Source organism: Balearica regulorum, chromosome 15 (assembly GCF_011004875.1).
Source record: "Balearica regulorum gibbericeps isolate bBalReg1 chromosome 15, bBalReg1.pri, whole genome shotgun sequence".
NCBI classification, from domain to species: domain Eukaryota; kingdom Metazoa; phylum Chordata; class Aves; order Gruiformes; family Gruidae; genus Balearica; species Balearica regulorum.
Genome location: NC_046198.1, coordinates 14,272,906 through 14,290,164, shown reverse-complemented (window position 1 = coordinate 14,290,164; position 17,259 = coordinate 14,272,906). Strand labels below are relative to the sequence as shown.

Below are 17,259 nucleotides of genomic sequence, written 5' to 3'. Positions count from 1 at the left end.
CTTTACAGCCCTCAGGTCTGTGAGGAAGGCAGAGAGGCACCAGAAGGACTGAGCAGGGATCAGGGATCCTGCGGGGCCTGGCAAGTCACCGAGTGCTTCGCAGGACCGGAGCCACGCTTGGTCCGGTGCCTTCCCGGACACAGCAGGCAGCTGTGCGTGCCTCCCCAGCGCAGGCAGGGTGGGAAGCAGTGGGGAGGCCGGCCACCGCACAGCCTGGCAGCCACCCATCCTAAAATACCCACTCAAGACATTTATAGGGCACTCCTCAGGCAAAACCTCTACCTAAGAAAAGCACAGTCACTTAGGGTGGGGTAGGGAGAGTTTTCCCTGCAGGCCCAGGGGTGCACCGACCTGTCAGCACACAAGGAGCGGGGGGAGGCCGGCCTTGCCACAGCTCCAGGGACAGGAGGTGGCCCCGTCAGTGCACAGGACGGGGAGAAGCCCTGTCACAGCTTCGGGTGGGGGGGCCTGCCGCCCTGCCAGCCCCCGGGGCGGTGGGAAGCCCTGTCACGGCAGCGGGGCACGCTGGGAAACGCAGTCCCGGCGGCGCGGGAAGCTGAGGCGGCCGCGGGGCACGCTGGGAAGGCACCGGGGGCGGGGGGGGCAGCAGGGAGAATCCGCGGCGGGAGCCGCCTCAGAGGGCGGTTTGGAGGCGCCTCAGCGAGGGCCCGGTGGGAGGAAGGGCCCGGGGGTAAAACTGGAGGGTGCTGCAACAAACCCGCTACGGGGAACGGCTGATGGGGGAGTCTCTGCGTCCTCTCTCTGCAAGCGAGAGCAGCCACACCTTGCCCTCTGTCAGGCACCTCACCTCTGCAGGGTTCCTCTCAAGCTCTGAGGGCACCTCTCTCTGGTTTTCTGTCTTGTCTTCACCTGTATTGGGGTTTCCCTTGTTTCTCCCGTTCTTCAACTGACCTTTGATACCTGTCAGCTGGTCCTGCCGGCAGGTCCCACCAAGTGCTGGCAGTAATCTCCAGTTAAGCCACAGCTAAAGTCAAAGTGCTGTTTATCCAAAGGATAGAAACAGTCACTGAAGAAAAATGTTCTTAAACCTGCAAATATTACATACAGCCACTTTACCTACACATGCCATTTGTTCTGCAAGGCCTTCCTAACCTCTTCAGGGGCTGGGTAGCTCTGCTGAACAACTCGTTTGGAATTCCTGCATTTTTTTCCGTCTCTCTTCGAAACCTCTCTGAACAACTCCCAGACAACAGCTGAGGAGCTGCTCCTGCATTCCTTCCTTTCCAGCTCCTTTTCTCTGCATCTTTCCCTCATATTAATCTACTGTAAGAATATACTAGGTTAAATTTCCCCAAACCAGCTCAATGTTGAATATTGAGAAATGACTAAAGCTGGCATGGTTATGGCTCAAGGCCAAGCAGAAGGCAAAGCTGAGGTAGACGGGCTGCTTTAGTTTTTTAGTTTGGAAATGAGCATTGCTGCAAACAACTGTAATACTCAGCTTGGCTATTCAAAATTAGCAGTATAGGCAGGATTTGCTCTGTAATATTAACTGGTTTTTGCTGCCATGACCGAATACATGAAGAACATCATGCTCAACATTACAAGAAATGTCTTGGGAAGAGTCAGTTCAGAACCCCCCAAACAAATTATGGTCTGGTACTTGGTAAATACTCGATCTTGCTGTGCAGAAGCATCGGAATCTGCAGATGTTACTGAAATGTTTTTGCAGACGTGAGGAAATATATCTGTAATAGACACCAAGACCCCTGACTCACCATCCTTGTCACCATTTCTCTATCAGGAGAGAAATGCAGTTCTTGCCTTCCCATCAAAGCGCAACTCCCAAACAGTTGCTTTATTTCAGTCTGATTTCTGCAGTGCTGTACAGGTACAGCTTGCTGAGCAGAGATGTCTTTAGGACCAGCAGCTCACCGTTATGGTGCAGGGCAAACCTACCTTTTACTAACCCACCCCACGGAAGGGAAACCTTAGAGGACCTGTTTTGGGCAAGCTGTTCCACTGACACTCCTGGGTGGGAGCCTCCCTACAGCTCCAATTCCACAAGCCCATGAATGGTACTTCACTGACCAAAGCTCCGTGAAGGCGAAGTAAGGACATCCCCAAACCCTACGGCCTTTGAATCGTGCTCCCAGGAAAGGAATGCCCCAACACAAGCACCTCCGCTGCTCCTCCCACACTGCCATGGTCGTCTCTTAACCTTGACTACAGTGGCCCTCAGTAAGACAAAGAAAACACCCTTTGCTTTCGCCTGTTGGATGATGCAAACCCACTTGCTGACCTTTCTGGGTGAACATTTTTCTAGTGTGAATGGGCCAGCTATGATCTCACTACCTTGTCAATGAAGAGGAAGTGGGGAAAGCCTTTTCAATGTTTAATCAAAAGAGGGCTTTTATGCAGTCTGACATCAGGGGAAAACACAAGACGGCTTTCCAACCGCACTGCAGGAACAGCTGAGAAGGCTCTCCAAAACCATTCCCCCTACCTTTCCAGCGACCCTCACTCTGGGCCAGCTACTTAATGGCATGAGCAGACATTCAGCTCTGAACATAGGATTGGCAAAAGGCTCATAAAACCATCAATTATATCAAAGCTACAAGAGGATCTGACACTGGAGGGCATAAATATGGATTCTGTTCAGAGATTTCTGGTGTGACAGTGGGGTCAGCCTACAACCTTTACAATGAACATCCTGTTCCTGCTTGACCTCTTGTCCTTTTTTTTCCCTTCTACTTAATGACTGTTTGGAGCAGTCTTGGAGCTTAGGGAAAAAAAAAAAAAAAGTCCTCCAAAGCTGGCTGACGTATATTGATATTGCTGGTGGCAATATATTTACACAGCCACAAAAAGCAGCTGCTCAGCTGAGCCTACTTTTAGCTTGCGCCCTACTAAAATGAATGCAAATCTAAAAGTACTAAAACTGTATCGGCGGACTGAATGAGAAACTAAACTTTCTCTAACATGGTGGTGTGCTGGGGAAGCAGCCCCAGCAATGACACCTGCAAAGCCCCTGCCAGTTGTGAAGTTTGCAAGTTCCAGGGAACCCCTGGGTGTCCCCAGCAGCAGGGGACTTCGACAGTTAAACCTCTCTGTCTCTATAATCTCCCCCATCACCGCAGGGGTAGGAAACAAGCACAGGGTTGCAATGTCATGCACAAGTTCCAACAACAAGCTCACAATACACGGTTCAACTCTTCGCTGAGCATCTCCAGCTGCTTTGTATGTACTAATTGCTACACAAAATTAACTGGAAGCTCTATCAAACCCAAAGACAACAGCACTAGGTATTATAACCCTGAGGCACTTTGCTGTTTAGCTCCTACTCTGAATGGCTTAGAACTTTAGTGTTTCAACTTCCCCAGTTTGTTCTCAACCCTCAAATAATTACTGATCCCGATTTTTTCCTCATTTTTAATTGTTTCTGCAAAGCATATCCCACAGTGGAAGGACAGCAAGCAAGCGTGAAGTGCAATTATTTTTGGAAAGACTGAGGAAATCTGTTCCAATGTTTCTCCACCTTATTTGGGTGTGAAAACATTTTTCAGATGTTCAGAAAAGAAAAAGAAGTCCTGCCCAGATGCGTGCCTGTGTGTATGAAAAACAATGAACTGGCGTTCCTTGTTTCGGACATACAACGCTACCCAGGTTAACAGCAACTTTCTCAGGAAGAAATCCATTGCAAGTACAATGATCAGTATGCTGTGCTGGGCAATTTTATGTTCAAGAATGTGTTGGGGGTTTTTTAAATTCTGCTCTTAAAATACTCAGGGCAACAAGAACTCAGAGTCTTAACAATATAAATGCTAAGTGTAAGTCTAATCTCCTACATGCAGATGTAAATCAACATTACTCGTTTAAATACTGATAAAAATTAGAACACAGTGAAGCAAAATGAATGTAAGAAATATTTCACGTAATATTTACTGGAAAATTGCAACAGGGATTTTGTCTAATGAGTAAATACAGCATGAAGCCGTTGAGTCTTCTATCCCTGGGGTAAGATAATTTGAAACACATTTTTTCAGATCAAAAGTGTTATGTTGTCAAATATAAAAGCCCAATTTAGGCTGCATAATATTTAATTAAGAAAACAGCATTCCATACTGTGATTTATTTATTTTTTAAGTCCAATGCGCCTTGAGTCATTTTATCTTCTTTACTTCAAGATTTGTACTGTGCGAGATCACGGGAAAGACACAATCATCAACTTTATTTTCATTACAAAAGAAGAAAAACCTAAAGGGAATCCTGTGAAAATCAAACCCAAGATTTTCCAACGATCACGTAACTCGAAAAGGCTGGCTGCTCACTCAGAATGGAGAGGATCATTGTGTCTGATCCTGCCACTACAAGGATGGATAAGAAAGATCCAGGTCACACAGCACAGCCACAAGAAAATACGGAGTTTTTAGACTCAACAGGACTCTCTTAGGGCTTGCAGCCACCATTTGCTCACCTTGACACTTCTGTGGTGTATCCGCGATGGCTGGCATTTCACGCTGCTGGTGTTGCAACAGCCAGTGCAACGTTTCACCTCCACGCAGGGTGGCCATATCAGGAAGTTGGCAGAGGTGGGATCAATCTGACTCCGAGGTATCTCATATATAACCGTCCGTGTTTTGCAGACAGCCGGGATGGCTTCCTCTGCGAACACAAGAAATTCACACCTGCAGGTGAGCAGCTGCTCTCACCTCAGAGCACCCAGATACTTTACACCATTGATTTATGAGTAGCACCCTAAGCTGGCAGGTTGAGAAGATGTTCTCAGGTCCACTGCTTACTGACAAGTCGGTGCTGAGTACTGTTTGCCTACCACTAAACTGTGTGTGCCACCCTAGAGAGAAGCTTTACTTGCTCCCAGAAGCCCAGCCCTAAAATGAGGGTTTACAATGGCCTGGCTCCCGACATTGCTGGGAGCACATACCATTAGATAAGACAATCCTGACTCTTTCGAAGTGACAGCAAGCCAAGGGCTCCTCCAGATTACATGATCCTCTAATATAGTCTCCTAGCGACTGTGTAACAGCGGCTGTTATTGTACAACATTGGGGCGATCGCTGCACCCACATATTACCACACAAACATCCAATACCTGGCAAATACCACCACAGAAGCTGCACTGGGGATATTTATATCACACCCAAATTGGCTGAGCTGGGAAATAACCTGGGCCAGCTTGAGACTTCCGAGTCTTGGGTTTCCACTTCCAAAACCTTAACATCCCCACATCAGGGAGTCTGGTCCATCTGCCATCCCGAAGGGCAACTGCCATTTTTTCTGACCGAAGTTATCAAAGCTTTGCACATGGTGGGTTTTATTTAATTTGTTATTTCTTGAATGAGGCAAAACCACAGGAGTCGCATGACCGAAAAACCTGCAGCTAAATAAATATCCTGCTGGGCTCAGGTAAGGTGAGCTTATAGACAACAGTTTCAGCCACATGAGGATCATAAAGAGTAGCTCTGTACTGCTGCATGATGCTGCCATGAAAAATCCAAACCATATATAGTTCTCAACCTTGGGACTGCCTAAGAAATCAAGCTGATAATTCAGAACAGTCCAGAAAATAATAGCAATTACAGGGACAACTTGTTTGACGATAAGTTCTCCAAAGGCAGCTTGGATTTTTTTCACCTTAGAGTGGAAACAGTGATAGCTTTGGGTTAGATGTGTCAGGGTACTGGAGTACTGCCTGCACTTCTTCAGTTACTTCTAAAGTACAAGAAGTTCAGGCCTAGCATGTGCCTGTAACATGAAAATCTAGGCTTAGTTTCCAAAGAGATGCATTTCAGTCAGCTAAATGGAGTGAAAATTCTTCTTCTCAATCCCCAATGCCATGAACTCAAGAAAATTAACAGATCCAATACTGCAAGATAGCTGGCAACTCCTACAAGTTATTGAGCATATCCAGTTGCCAGTGACTTTTGTGGGGAGGCATTCAGCACCTTGCAGGGTAAGGTGCCAAGCGTAGCAGACTGTTTCAGAACCGCTGTTCTCTAGAGGCATTCAATGTGACGAGCGCACTTGCCAATTCACACTGCAAATCCACGCTGACAGCATGCTGTGCTATCTACTGCGTACCACTATAGCTTAAAGTACAAATATATTGACTCTGAATTACCTATAATAGATAAGGTCATGAGTGTTTTCCTCAGTCAAATGGAATGGTAAAACACAGATGAACCAGCACTGCATACAAATCCTATTCTAAAATTCTTTAGCATCTCTTCCAATTTATATTTGGGCTTTGTTGGACCACCATCATTATTGTTTAATAAGAACAAAATCGCCTGTAAACATGCCTGGTGCCCTATGCAATGACGGAAATCAGTGCCCCAGCATTTCCGTCAATGGCTTTTAATTTTTTGGATAAACTGTTTTTTTCTTGTGAATAAAGAGTCAAGCTGTTTCCTTTTGTGAGGCTTCTGTACTGAAAACTCTACCAACTGTTGATGTTTTTTAAAGCACACTGCTGTAGTTGTTCCCCACGGTATGAATTATACATTGAATATCACAGCATTTTCTAACCAAGGTCTAGCTTTCTAACATGCTGCAACAAGAAAGTGAATGTAAAGAATTTGTGCTTGTCTGTCTCCTATGGACATCCTCCAGAAGACAGCTTCTCAGGCAACGGCTCGTTTTGTGCAGAAAGAAAGGGAGAAACTAGAAATGGCCTTTTTCCTTTGTGCGTGTCACATTTTTCCAGTGAAATGTCCTGCTTGGCTGACCAAAAGCACCCCCTCTGTTTTTACTCCCTAAGTACAAATAGCTTGTTTCTTACCAATGCTTCTTTTTCTGCGAATGGGCACAGGACGATTCTCTTGCACATGTTTAGCAGAATGAACACTATAAGACCTCAAGTTTGTTTCTGAAACATCATCATATCCTAAAACAGGAAACAAAATATTAAACCTCAGCTGTGTCATTCGCATCAATGTCACTACAGTGCTGTTCCATACATATAAATCCGTGCTGTACGTACGCACAGGACCAAATCCTGCTGCAATCAGTCTAAAGTAACTCCTGTTGATGCAATTGCAAGGGCATAAGGCAGGGAAGACATAGACGTTAAATGTCATGTATAAGCATGCACAATTTGATTTTAATATCCATTTTACTGAAAGCCCCCAGAAACAGTGCACATTCTGTGACACAAAACCGTATCTAAAGTAAAACAGTTGCATTTTTATGTGAAAGGCATAATAAAGCTTTGCCTACTGAAGGTGTAGAAATGAGAACAATAATATTTCACGTGAAATGTTTCTTACAAGAAGTTTTTTGAAGTTCTGGCATGAGGCTACGGTAGAAAATATGGCATTACACACCCAACAGCAACAATGCTGCCTCTGTAAATTTTCTCTTGCTTGGTTTTCAGGGCAGTACTAGGACAGAATCAAAAGCAAAAAGTAACTAGCATGGGTTTCCTTTTAGCCTCTCTGTTGCAGAACAAATCCCCTGTGAAGTATCCTAACCTTTGGAGGGGCATCTGAAGCTACTGCAAACTCTGGGACCGCATCCAGGCTTGTCTTGTTCCCTAAATAAGCCTACCACATGGGTTAAAGGGCCATGAGAAAAAGCAAAGATGGAAAACTTGGCATTTCATTTATCATAAAAAACAACAAAATAACTGCTCCAACTATTTGGTTTTGTTAAGTGAAGCAGTCCAGGTCGTGTCCCATGCAGTGGGGTTCTGAAAACGACAAGCACGGTCTGCAAACTGGGGATCAGGAAGATGGAAGCAAACTGTGGACTGCATAAAGATTCCAGTACACCAAAACTAAGATTTTTAGCACTCTGCTGCTTAGAGTGCCCTCTGTAATGTCACTGGAGAGTTTCAAGGTTTCATTGCTGGCTCCAAAGAAAACTGTGATCTGCACTAAAAAATGTACATGGTTATTACACAGTACTCAATTATCCTCTCTACATGCTACCAACATCCTACACTCCTCTGTCTTCTGCACTGTCATGCTCCCTGCTTCCAGTTCATTTCGCATCCACAGTTGACTGTGACTCTGGAACTTGTTTTATTCTCACCTTTATTAGAAACACGCATCGTAAGGGTCTGCTCTACAAACAAACCAACTCCTTTTCTCCTGCCTCCAAGAAATCCTGCCCTAAAGAGCGCGCAGCTTGTGAAATCACCCTCAGAGCCTGGTGAGACATGAAGACAGTGGTATCTTCAGCACCTCCGAAAGAGCTTTGTGCCTCAAGGTCTGTCTTCACTCCTTGGAAAATACTGTTGTAGATAGATAGCTAAGAGAAGATGAAATGGGAGGTCCAAGAGGTAGTGCCAGGATCACTCACTGGTCCTGTCTATTTTCCTGATCAGCTGAACAGACCCTTGTCTGCAATATGTCAGTGCGAAATCCAGACTCTCAATTTACCCAAATAGGTTGGCTCCTACTTCCTATGTAGAGTGCTTGTTTCCCATTGACTTCGATGAGAAATTTTGGAACCTGATTAGCTAATAGTGGGCCTTATTTGCAGTCCCAGTCCTGTAACGTAACACAGCAATGACTAATAGATGTTACTTCTGCTTTTATTGTACCCCATACTCCAGAAAACTCATCAGTGGAGTAAATAAAACGGCTCGCCTGGGAGCCCACTGGAAGGCTCCAACTGAGCCAGGGAGCGGAGCCAGGTCTCCTGCATCCCATTCCAATGGCACCGGGCCATCCACCTGACCCCAAATGGTGTTATGCAAAATGAGGAACCGTTCTGATGTTCCTCCAGCCCTCTTCTGCTTCCTAATGCTCAGCCATCCAACACCTTCATACTGACCAGCAGCTTTGAGTTGTCCCTCAATTGGAGGCAAGAAAGTGATACTCGAAAGAAAGCAGCGTGAATTCTGCTCAGCATAAGATCCAAGCTAGGCTCAGAGCAAGAAGCATCTCTGTCTGCACGCAAACAGGGCTTAAAAAAATTAACCACAAAACTAATGCCTCTAATCTGAACTACTTGGTGGGCACAGACATCTTGCTAAAAAGAGAAACCGTTGATGATGCCAGCTGCACGGCAGGCCTGAGCCACGGGTCCTAATCCCACATTCAACACGCTGGCATAGCTCCCTTTTAACATGACTGATTTCTTCCTGTCTTGTTTAAAGAAACTGGTAAGACCAAAGAAATAGTATGATCAGCTAACCAATATGTTAAGCCATGTGCTTATATATAACTGCTCGACTCAGCTGCAATTAGCCATATTCTATCATCATGTTTATAAAGCAAAATGACATGTCGAGGAGCATGTGTTGCTTATAAGATGATTTCTAAGGTGAAGAAGGCCTCTGGCTCATACTGTATCTCACTGTCTCACTACATATCTTAGGCATGTATATCATTTCATAAGTTCATGTCTCGCTGTGGGGGTTAAAAAAAGAGATCTACACAGCTAGCACAGCAGACTGCAAAACAAGTTCCAGTCAAACCTCAATGCATTATGCAACACAAATTGTATTATTTCTATCGACACAGCATCAATTTATTTATTTTTTTAATAAACAGAATTATGGAGCACATGGCTGGTGCCAGAATACACTATAATGCTAAAGGCACTTGGTGCCCCCCTGATCCCCACAGGCATTTGGAAGGAATTCCATTTCCCAGGGAAGTCAATGGGAAAATCACTGCACTTGACGCAATCTTTAAGTCAACGGAGTCTTGCCCGAGCAGGACTGAAAAAATCAGAAAGTCAGCTTTGAAACCCACACTTGACTCTGGATGTATGGCCAGAAGACTTCCTTTTATTTCATTGAAACAATGATGCTACAGTAATTACAATTAGCACTCTCCAGTTTGACTTTAAAGAAGCCTGATACCTAATTTGCATCAGGTTTTCCCCCTAATGTACTGACTTAGGAGCATGAAGTTGCAGGATAAGGTGTTTCAGCTCTTAGCGAAGGAAATGGGAGTTTATGGGTGCTTAGTGCCTCACAAAATGAAGCTTAGAGCAGAAAGCTTAGAAACGGGTGATTCTTAGTTTAGAAACTGAACACTGCTTGTCACTAAGCGAAGATGGAGGATGCTGCACGGAGCCAGATTAACGCGGCTCTCTTTTAACATTTTAATAATAAAAAAAATGTTTTCATGGCAGCCAATCAAGAAATTTCTCTGTAATCTTTTATGTACTGACAACATATCAATGATGGGTAGAAGAACTCTTGCAATTAGCCTTGGTCAATCCTTTAGTGTAGCTGAAATTGTTCTTTTTTGTCAGACTGGCATTTTTCCATTGGGTCATGGAGTATAAATCACAGAGTTCCTGTGACATTCTGCCAATATGTGATTACTCTTCTCCCTAAATAAGCATGTGGAAAGCATCCTAAGACTACTGTTATTTTATATTTATCAACTTATGCTTTGGTATTGCCATCTCCTTCCCAAACAATTTTATGTGAGGTACAATCCCCAATATATGCAGTCTTAACGCAAACCCTTCTAGATGTCACTTTGATGTGCATCCAGAAAGTACAGGTCTGAGACTTCTCGTACCAACAGCAGCAGTTTAGGAGATTCTCATTATCTCTTTTTTTCAGGAATTCAATGTAAGTTACAGTACACTGAAATGGTCTGTCTTACAAATCGGTCCTAGAGCCAGAATGCCCAAGGCAACGTCAATCTGTTTGTTTGATCTTCTTTCTGGCTGATGCAAAATATGCCCTTCTGACATCCAACAGCAGAGATAGCTGTCATTAAGTTTTCAACTTTGATCTATTAAAGGAAATCTAAGTAGAAGCCTGCAAGATCCCGTTTTGTTTAGTTTTTTTTCCCTTTACCTAGATGTGATCGACCAACGGTAAAGGAGGAGGAGTATTCCCGCTAGACCTCTCAGGAGAAACGCAGGATACACACGGCAGATGCCTGCCTCTCGTAATGTTTAAGAGGTGCAAGGAAAGCTCACATCGCGGCATAACATCCTTAATTTGAGCGCCACACCAAAAGCCACAAAGTCAACAGAACATTTTCCGATAGATTGAGCTCTGCAGCAATCTAACGCTTTTCCACGAAAGTATACTGTTAATTTAGAACATTTCTCCACTCAACAAAAGCTGCTCTGCTAGTTCTTAATCACAGGCCGTTAAATTCACATGGCCTAAGGTGACCCTGTGGTTGATGCCCTCAAACCATGCAAAGAAGCACACTCAGCCCTGCCTTTCCCCACGAAGGGAGATGACTGGGGGGAAAAAATCTGTTCCCAGCGGGAGGCAAACATAATAGGTGATGAAATGAACTCTACCTCCCACAGGACAGATGGGAGAGGTGAAGCGCGAGGAGAAAAACCACGCTGCTAAGCCAAAGAGAACTGCACAGGCGGAATATAGGAAATGCCCCCGTTTCGGTGATTTAGTCTGTTAGTAGTAAAACTGTACTCTGCACACTACAGCTGCCTACTTCCTGGGATGGAGCGTGCTTTCTGTTTTCAACAGGGTCAGACTCTGCTCTCTGTCATGCCAATGAAACTCCATCGCTGGCTATGGATCCCAATCGCAGCAAATTAATGTAAGAGCCTGTTTTCTGATATAAACAGAGAATTTTCGTATGGCCTTTACAGGGATTTCTCTTTGAGTCAGACATGCAGCACTGGGCTCTGGCAAACTGGCCTGGATTTTCTTTTTTGAATACAATGATAAGCTCCATGTTGGGTAGTGTTTTTCTTTAAGTAATATGCCAGATGGTCTGGGGGTGTGGTTTCTAATTTTATGAAGGGGGTTATCAGTCATCTCTGCGCTACAATATAGAGACCAAATCTGTCAGAATAGAAGGAAAACCTGCCCACTCTGACTTACAAAACTTACTTTTCCAATTAAAAACTATGCTTTGCATCGCAGGAGAGAAAATGACTGTTCTTCCTTCTGTTTTCCACAGAATCTGCCTTGTTACTCAGGAATATCAGACATTTTCTGCGTGCATGCCTGATCCTGCAAACTCTTCCCCTACAAGATCATTCGTAATTCTCGAGTCCACCCACTGAGTTTAAACAGGGCTACTCGCATGCAGAAGGACTGGCAATGCTGTGCACTAAAATGAGGGAGAAAGTAATCACTGGAGTGTTTTTGTTCTGATCCTCAGTAAACCAGTATATGCTGTAAAACAGAACTGTATCTGCTGTACAAGCCCTCACGGAGCTAGCCCTTCCCTAAATGCAACTACAGCCCTAAGGAAACACCTTTCAGAAAGATCATTTTACCAGTGACAACTAGAAAACGTTGGATTTGCTAATCCAATCTAATACTAAATATAGTAAACAGGCCCGATCCTGTTTACTGAAGAAAACGTGGGAATTTCAATGTTCGATTAGTCACTCTGATAAACCCTTAATAAGAATTACTCATGACAGTAAAGACTGCAGGACTGCGCCCAGATAACGTAAATGCGGGTAGTAAAGACCGGTTACTCTCTATGAAGATCCAGTCCTGCCTGCGTAGCTCAGAAAAGCACACAAGCAATAACCGGGTGAAAGGCTGAATACTTTGTTTTTATTTTTTAATATTGAGTTCGTGTCTTAAGGCACCACTGTTTCATGTTGAAATAGTAAAATATTTATGTGTCTTGTTTCTCTAATGGTTTCTAAACTGATGAATTGCATGAAAACAGCAAAATGAAACGGTAAACTTGTGGCTGACCTCTTCAATTTTTGGCCATGCATCCTCTGGCTAATATTTGCCACGAGTTAAATAATTATTTTCTGGAATAAATTTCTCTCCTCTGCTACATCTACTAATTCATTCAGCTCCCGCCGTTGCTCCACTTGTCTGCTTGATTCTCTTGCAATGGAGCCATGTGAACTTTTGCTCTCCTTCTAAGTGGTATTTAAAAATGAAGCATGTGCTTGTTACACCGGAGTATTTGAAAAAATAATGTATTCTGGTAGCTACAGAATACCGACTCAAACGCAGAAGAAACATGCAGTATTTTAAAAAGCTAGCGCTCAGATCCAGCCCTTCTGCAACAGCAGCCAAGCCTTCCACCGAGTTCACTGGGAAAAAGATTTTCGCAGTAGTGCACTTGTCTGGTCCAAAAGAGTCTTCAGTGGGGAAATATGTATTGCATGCCCCTTCCCTGTTGTGAAAGCTTCTTCAATTGCAGTGATAAGCAATAATGATGAAGCACTGCTCTCCAAAAATACTAAACTGATGCCAACGAATCTGGTAATTAGTAATTAGCCTCTATGGTAAAGTATTGTGCAAGAGAGAAATACTCCCATTTTCAGTGTAATGGGAAACCGTTCGCTCCCTAATCACATGAAAATTGAAAGCTAGGTCTGTAAAACACGTTCCTAGTGCATTCCTGCTCATTAATACAGCACTTCACAAAAAGCAGCAAGTTAAACTCTAGAAGGATCCTGTAACACTGAATGAAGGTGATTGAACCTGGCACAGACTTTACAAAAATACACAGCATATGGTTTAAAAGGAGATGGCCCAGTACCAACGCAAGCAAGAACTCATTCATTTTTCTCCATGTTTGCTCTTCGGAAAGATGCAGGTTTCCCCTGGGCACATCAAAGGTGCCGGGTTTATTCTCTCTCAACTAAGAGAAGAAATTACCAGGAACAAAGTGCATCAAGTGAAACCAAGTGATAAGAAACGCAGTAATACTGTGCTTCTAGATCAGATTTACTGCTGCAACGATCTGTTTGAACTGCACATTCTCACTACACCCATTTGCATGCCTAATGATGCAGAAAATAACCCTGCACTATTTTCTTTTGGGAAAAAAAAAAAAAGCGTATTTTTAAGGGTAAGCTTCATATGCAGGTTCCTGTTTAAAATCAGCGCGGACGGTTTATTTTCCTTTTAATAAAGCCCAGCGCTTGAAGAGACATTACTTCATTCATAAATACTGTTTCAAATATTTTAAATACCTCTAGGACAGTAGTTTAAAGATAACAGAGCAATGCAAGACCAACAACAAACCTTATGGAAATTCTCCGCCGCCGAGAGACGGAGAGGTCTGAAAACACAGAGGGTCACTCGGTCCCTCTCCGCCCTGAACCCCCCGAAGTTTTAATCCCCCATCGGCCCCCTGGCCGCCGCCTCCCTTTGAAATCAAGCTCCCCTGCCCAGGGCAGCCTGGTTCCTGAGGCTGGCTCCCTGCACGGGTCTCGTTCCCGAGGCGAGGCAGCCCGGGCCGAGCCGCCGGAGCGGTGAGAGGAGTGCGGGGCGCTGCTCGGCGGCCGCCCGCGCTGCCTCCCCCCCTCCCCCGGGGCGGCGGCGGCCGACGGCGCGGAAGGAATGAGGACGGGACTAATTTACCTACGGAGTCAATCTCCAGGAGGCGCTGCAAGTCGCGGATGCTGTGGATCTCGCTGTGCGCCAGCCGCTCGATGAGCTCCTGCGGGATCTCGGCCTCCTTCAAAGACACACACACACACCGCGGGTCACCGCGCAGCCCCGCGCAGCGCTCCCCCGCGCCCCTGCAGCGCCGGGGATTTAGCGCTTCGGGGTGGGGGGTTGGGGTTTTATGCGGGGGTGCGGGGTGTTTGCTGGACGTGTTTGGACGAAACAGGGGGAAAGTCCACACGCACACGCACACACACACACACACACACCCCCCCTCCACTCCGCCGGCCGCTGGAGCGCGCCCCGCCGCCCCCGCCTGCGCGCCCGCGGGGACTGCGCGCCGCCCGCCGAACCGCGCCAGGGCTCGCCCGGGAGGGCAGCTCCCCACGGCTCCGGCCTGGCGGAGCCTGTGCCCGGCAGAGCTGCGCCTCCTCTCCCCGAGCGCCGCTCGACAGCTGGAAACCCACCCGGGGCAGCCGGCCGATGAAGTTTGCCCAAGCGGTCACCCGGGGGGGAGGAGGAGGAGGACTGTCCCCCACGGGGCCACCGCCATCCTACCAGCGCCCACGTCGCGGCTTCCAGTGCCAAGCAGACCCGGTCCCGGGAAAAGTTACGAGTCGCCGTGCAGCGCCGAGCACCGCGCTCGCCCCGACCACCTGTAGCAACCCCAGGACGCGGCTCCGCGCCTCCCTCCGTCCCCGAGCAGCCGTGTGCGGGCGGGCTGGAGCCCGGCCCTCGCCCGTTCTGAGCCGTAATGGTAATGGTCAAAAACCGGGGAGGAACGTTTTTTTTTTTTGGAGGGGGGGGTATGCAACCAACTTCTGCCCGCGGCACTAACGGTGCCCGCGGCCGGCCGTGTGCAGCGCCGTGCGCCGCGGGGCGGACGCTGCCAGGCGGCTCCGCGCACCGCTCTGCTTGCAAACAGCCGCAGCTCGTTTGCACTCGCGGGGCGTGAATATGTATATATATATTTTATATATATATATATAAAATTTTTAAGGGCAGCCAGCAGCCCCGGAGCGGAATGCACGGTCATTCCCCTTCGCCTCCGGCATGCGTGAAATGGCAACTTGTTCTCTGCCTCGGCCGCGCAGGGGCTGGGGCAGGGCGAGCGCTCCCGGCCAGGCCAGGGCGCGGAGATGCCCGCGGAGCCCAGGTGGGCAGCCCGCTCCCCCGTGCCCTCCGCCGCCGGCTCGCCCCGGCCCCCCGCCCCCCCCCCCCCCCGGCTGCGGCGTCCCCCGGAGACCGAGAACGCAGAGAGCCGCTCTCACCTACCTCGGAGAAGGTAAAGGACAGGTAGCCAAAACCTATCAGCAAAACGCAAGCCCAGGTCCTCATCGCGGTCTAGTGCACTTTAGACACGGAGGGAAAGCAACGCTGATGGAGAGGAGCTGCAGGCCGGCTCCTGCCGCGCAGAAATTCAGTACCATCCCTCAGGGGAAAGGCAGCGGGGTGGCTCGGGGGTCCTCCGCATCCAGGGTGGGTCGGGGCTGCCTCGGGGCGGCGGTGGGTTAATTACGGCGGTGCCGCTGTTTGTACGTTCCCCTCGCTACGGGAGCGTGGCTGCTCTCCTTTCTGCTCCTCTCGCTCGCTCCTCTTGGCTCTTAGGACTAGACCAGCCGGTACTTCTGCATATTTGCTTAGATCAGACCAAAGTGAAACCCAAGGAGTCGATCCGGAGCGCAGCCGAAACGCCCATCACCTGTCTGGGGCGGCTGGCCCCCCTCGCGGCGGGCGGCGCTGGGGCCCGCCTCCCCCCCCGCCGCCGCGGCCTCCCGCTCCGCGCCGGGACTGAGGGATTTCTCTATTTGCCGGCTTCTCCCCCACCCCGCTATGCTTGCCCTCCACCCTCTCCCCCTTTCTCAAAAAAAAAAGGGAAAAAAAAATATTTAAAAAAAAAAATTAAAAAAAAAAAAAGATCTTTATTGGTACGGATCGAAATGTTTCTCTTGCTGAGAACGGTCCCGCTTCCCTCCCCGGCTGGGGTGAGGTTAAAAATAATAATTAGGAATAATAGCAGTGATAAATCGGAGCAATATTGCAAGATCTCGCGGACTGCCTTGGTGCAGTTCCTTCTCCACTTTGCACGGGAGAAAAAGCGAGGAGGAGGAGGAGGAAGGAAAAAAAATTAATTTTATATATATATATATATATATGCAGGAAGGTTTAAATCCCAAGGGGATCGGAGACGAACTGCAACTCCTGGCAGAGGGAGGAGGGTTCCCGGGCTCGCTCCGAAGCGGTGGCCTGTCTGGAGCGTGGCTCCGGCGAGGAGCAGCATATACCGCTCCCCTCCCTGCCATGCGCCTCCCCCGTCCCTCCTCCCGGGGCTCCGGCACCAAACCCACAAACAACAAGTACTGGGGGCTGCCGGCAGCTGCAGCCCCTGCGCGCAGGGCGAGGGGGGCTCTGCCCACATGTAAGAGGGGGAAAAAAAGGAAAAAAAAAAAAAAAAAAAAGAAAAGGAGAAAGGAGCCGGAGGAGGGCAGGGGGGCCGGGAGGGGAGCGGGGCAGCCTGCCCGCCACCCCGGCCCTCTGCGGCACTGGGGCGGGGGAGCCGAGGCGCGGGGAAGGGCTGGGAGCTGCTGCGCAACAGCCGCCGTGTAACCTTACGGGATCCACCTTGTGCCCCTGCCTTTTCTGTAAGGCGGAAGGGATCGCCATGACCGCCAAGGGTTTGGGTGGGCGGTGGGGTTTTTTTAATCGTTGCTTTGATTTTTTTTTTTTTTTTGGGTGGGGGGCACACTTCTGCCTTTTGCAGAAGGAGAGGGGCGGGTGGCGATGTGTTGTGTTGTGGGGTGGGTTTTTTTTAAACGTAGCTTCTTCGCTGCTGTTGCAGCGCAGCCTTCATTGCAAAGGAGAAAAGCTCTCCCACCCCCCCGCCCCCCCCCCCTTAAGAAATACACCAGCACCCCCCTACAATAAATAAAGAGCAGCCGGGGGGGCGGTGCGGGCGGGGGGCAGCGGGCACCCTCCGCCCTGCGGCACCTGGCTGC

At 47.9% G+C, this 17,259-nt stretch overlaps 1 protein-coding gene across 11 annotated transcripts in view; it reads right to left on the bottom strand.

The window, feature by feature from the left end:
• The window catches only part of PDGFA (platelet derived growth factor subunit A), a 37,058-nt gene extending 20,521 nt beyond the window's left edge, over positions 1-16,537 (bottom strand). For 5 of the 11 annotated variants that reach the window (XR_012837948.1, XM_075768071.1, XM_075768069.1 and 2 more), the window contains exons 1-4: positions 15,539-16,534; positions 14,237-14,333; positions 6,764-6,868; positions 4,439-4,626 (exon numbers count right to left, since the gene is read on the bottom strand). Coding sequence is in view for 6 of the 11 variants with exons in the window: in XM_075768071.1 (XP_075624186.1) it covers positions 4,439-4,626; positions 6,764-6,868; positions 14,237-14,333; positions 15,539-15,601 (453 nt within the window). In the remaining 5 variants the exon portion in view is untranslated. Of the gene's footprint in view, positions 1-4,438; positions 4,627-6,763; positions 6,869-14,236; positions 14,334-15,538 lie in introns of all 11 variants that reach the window. The other 6 variants (XR_012837952.1, XR_012837950.1, XR_012837951.1 and 3 more) reach the window with 4 other exon arrangements.
• Between the last annotated feature and the right edge of the window lie 722 nt (positions 16,538-17,259).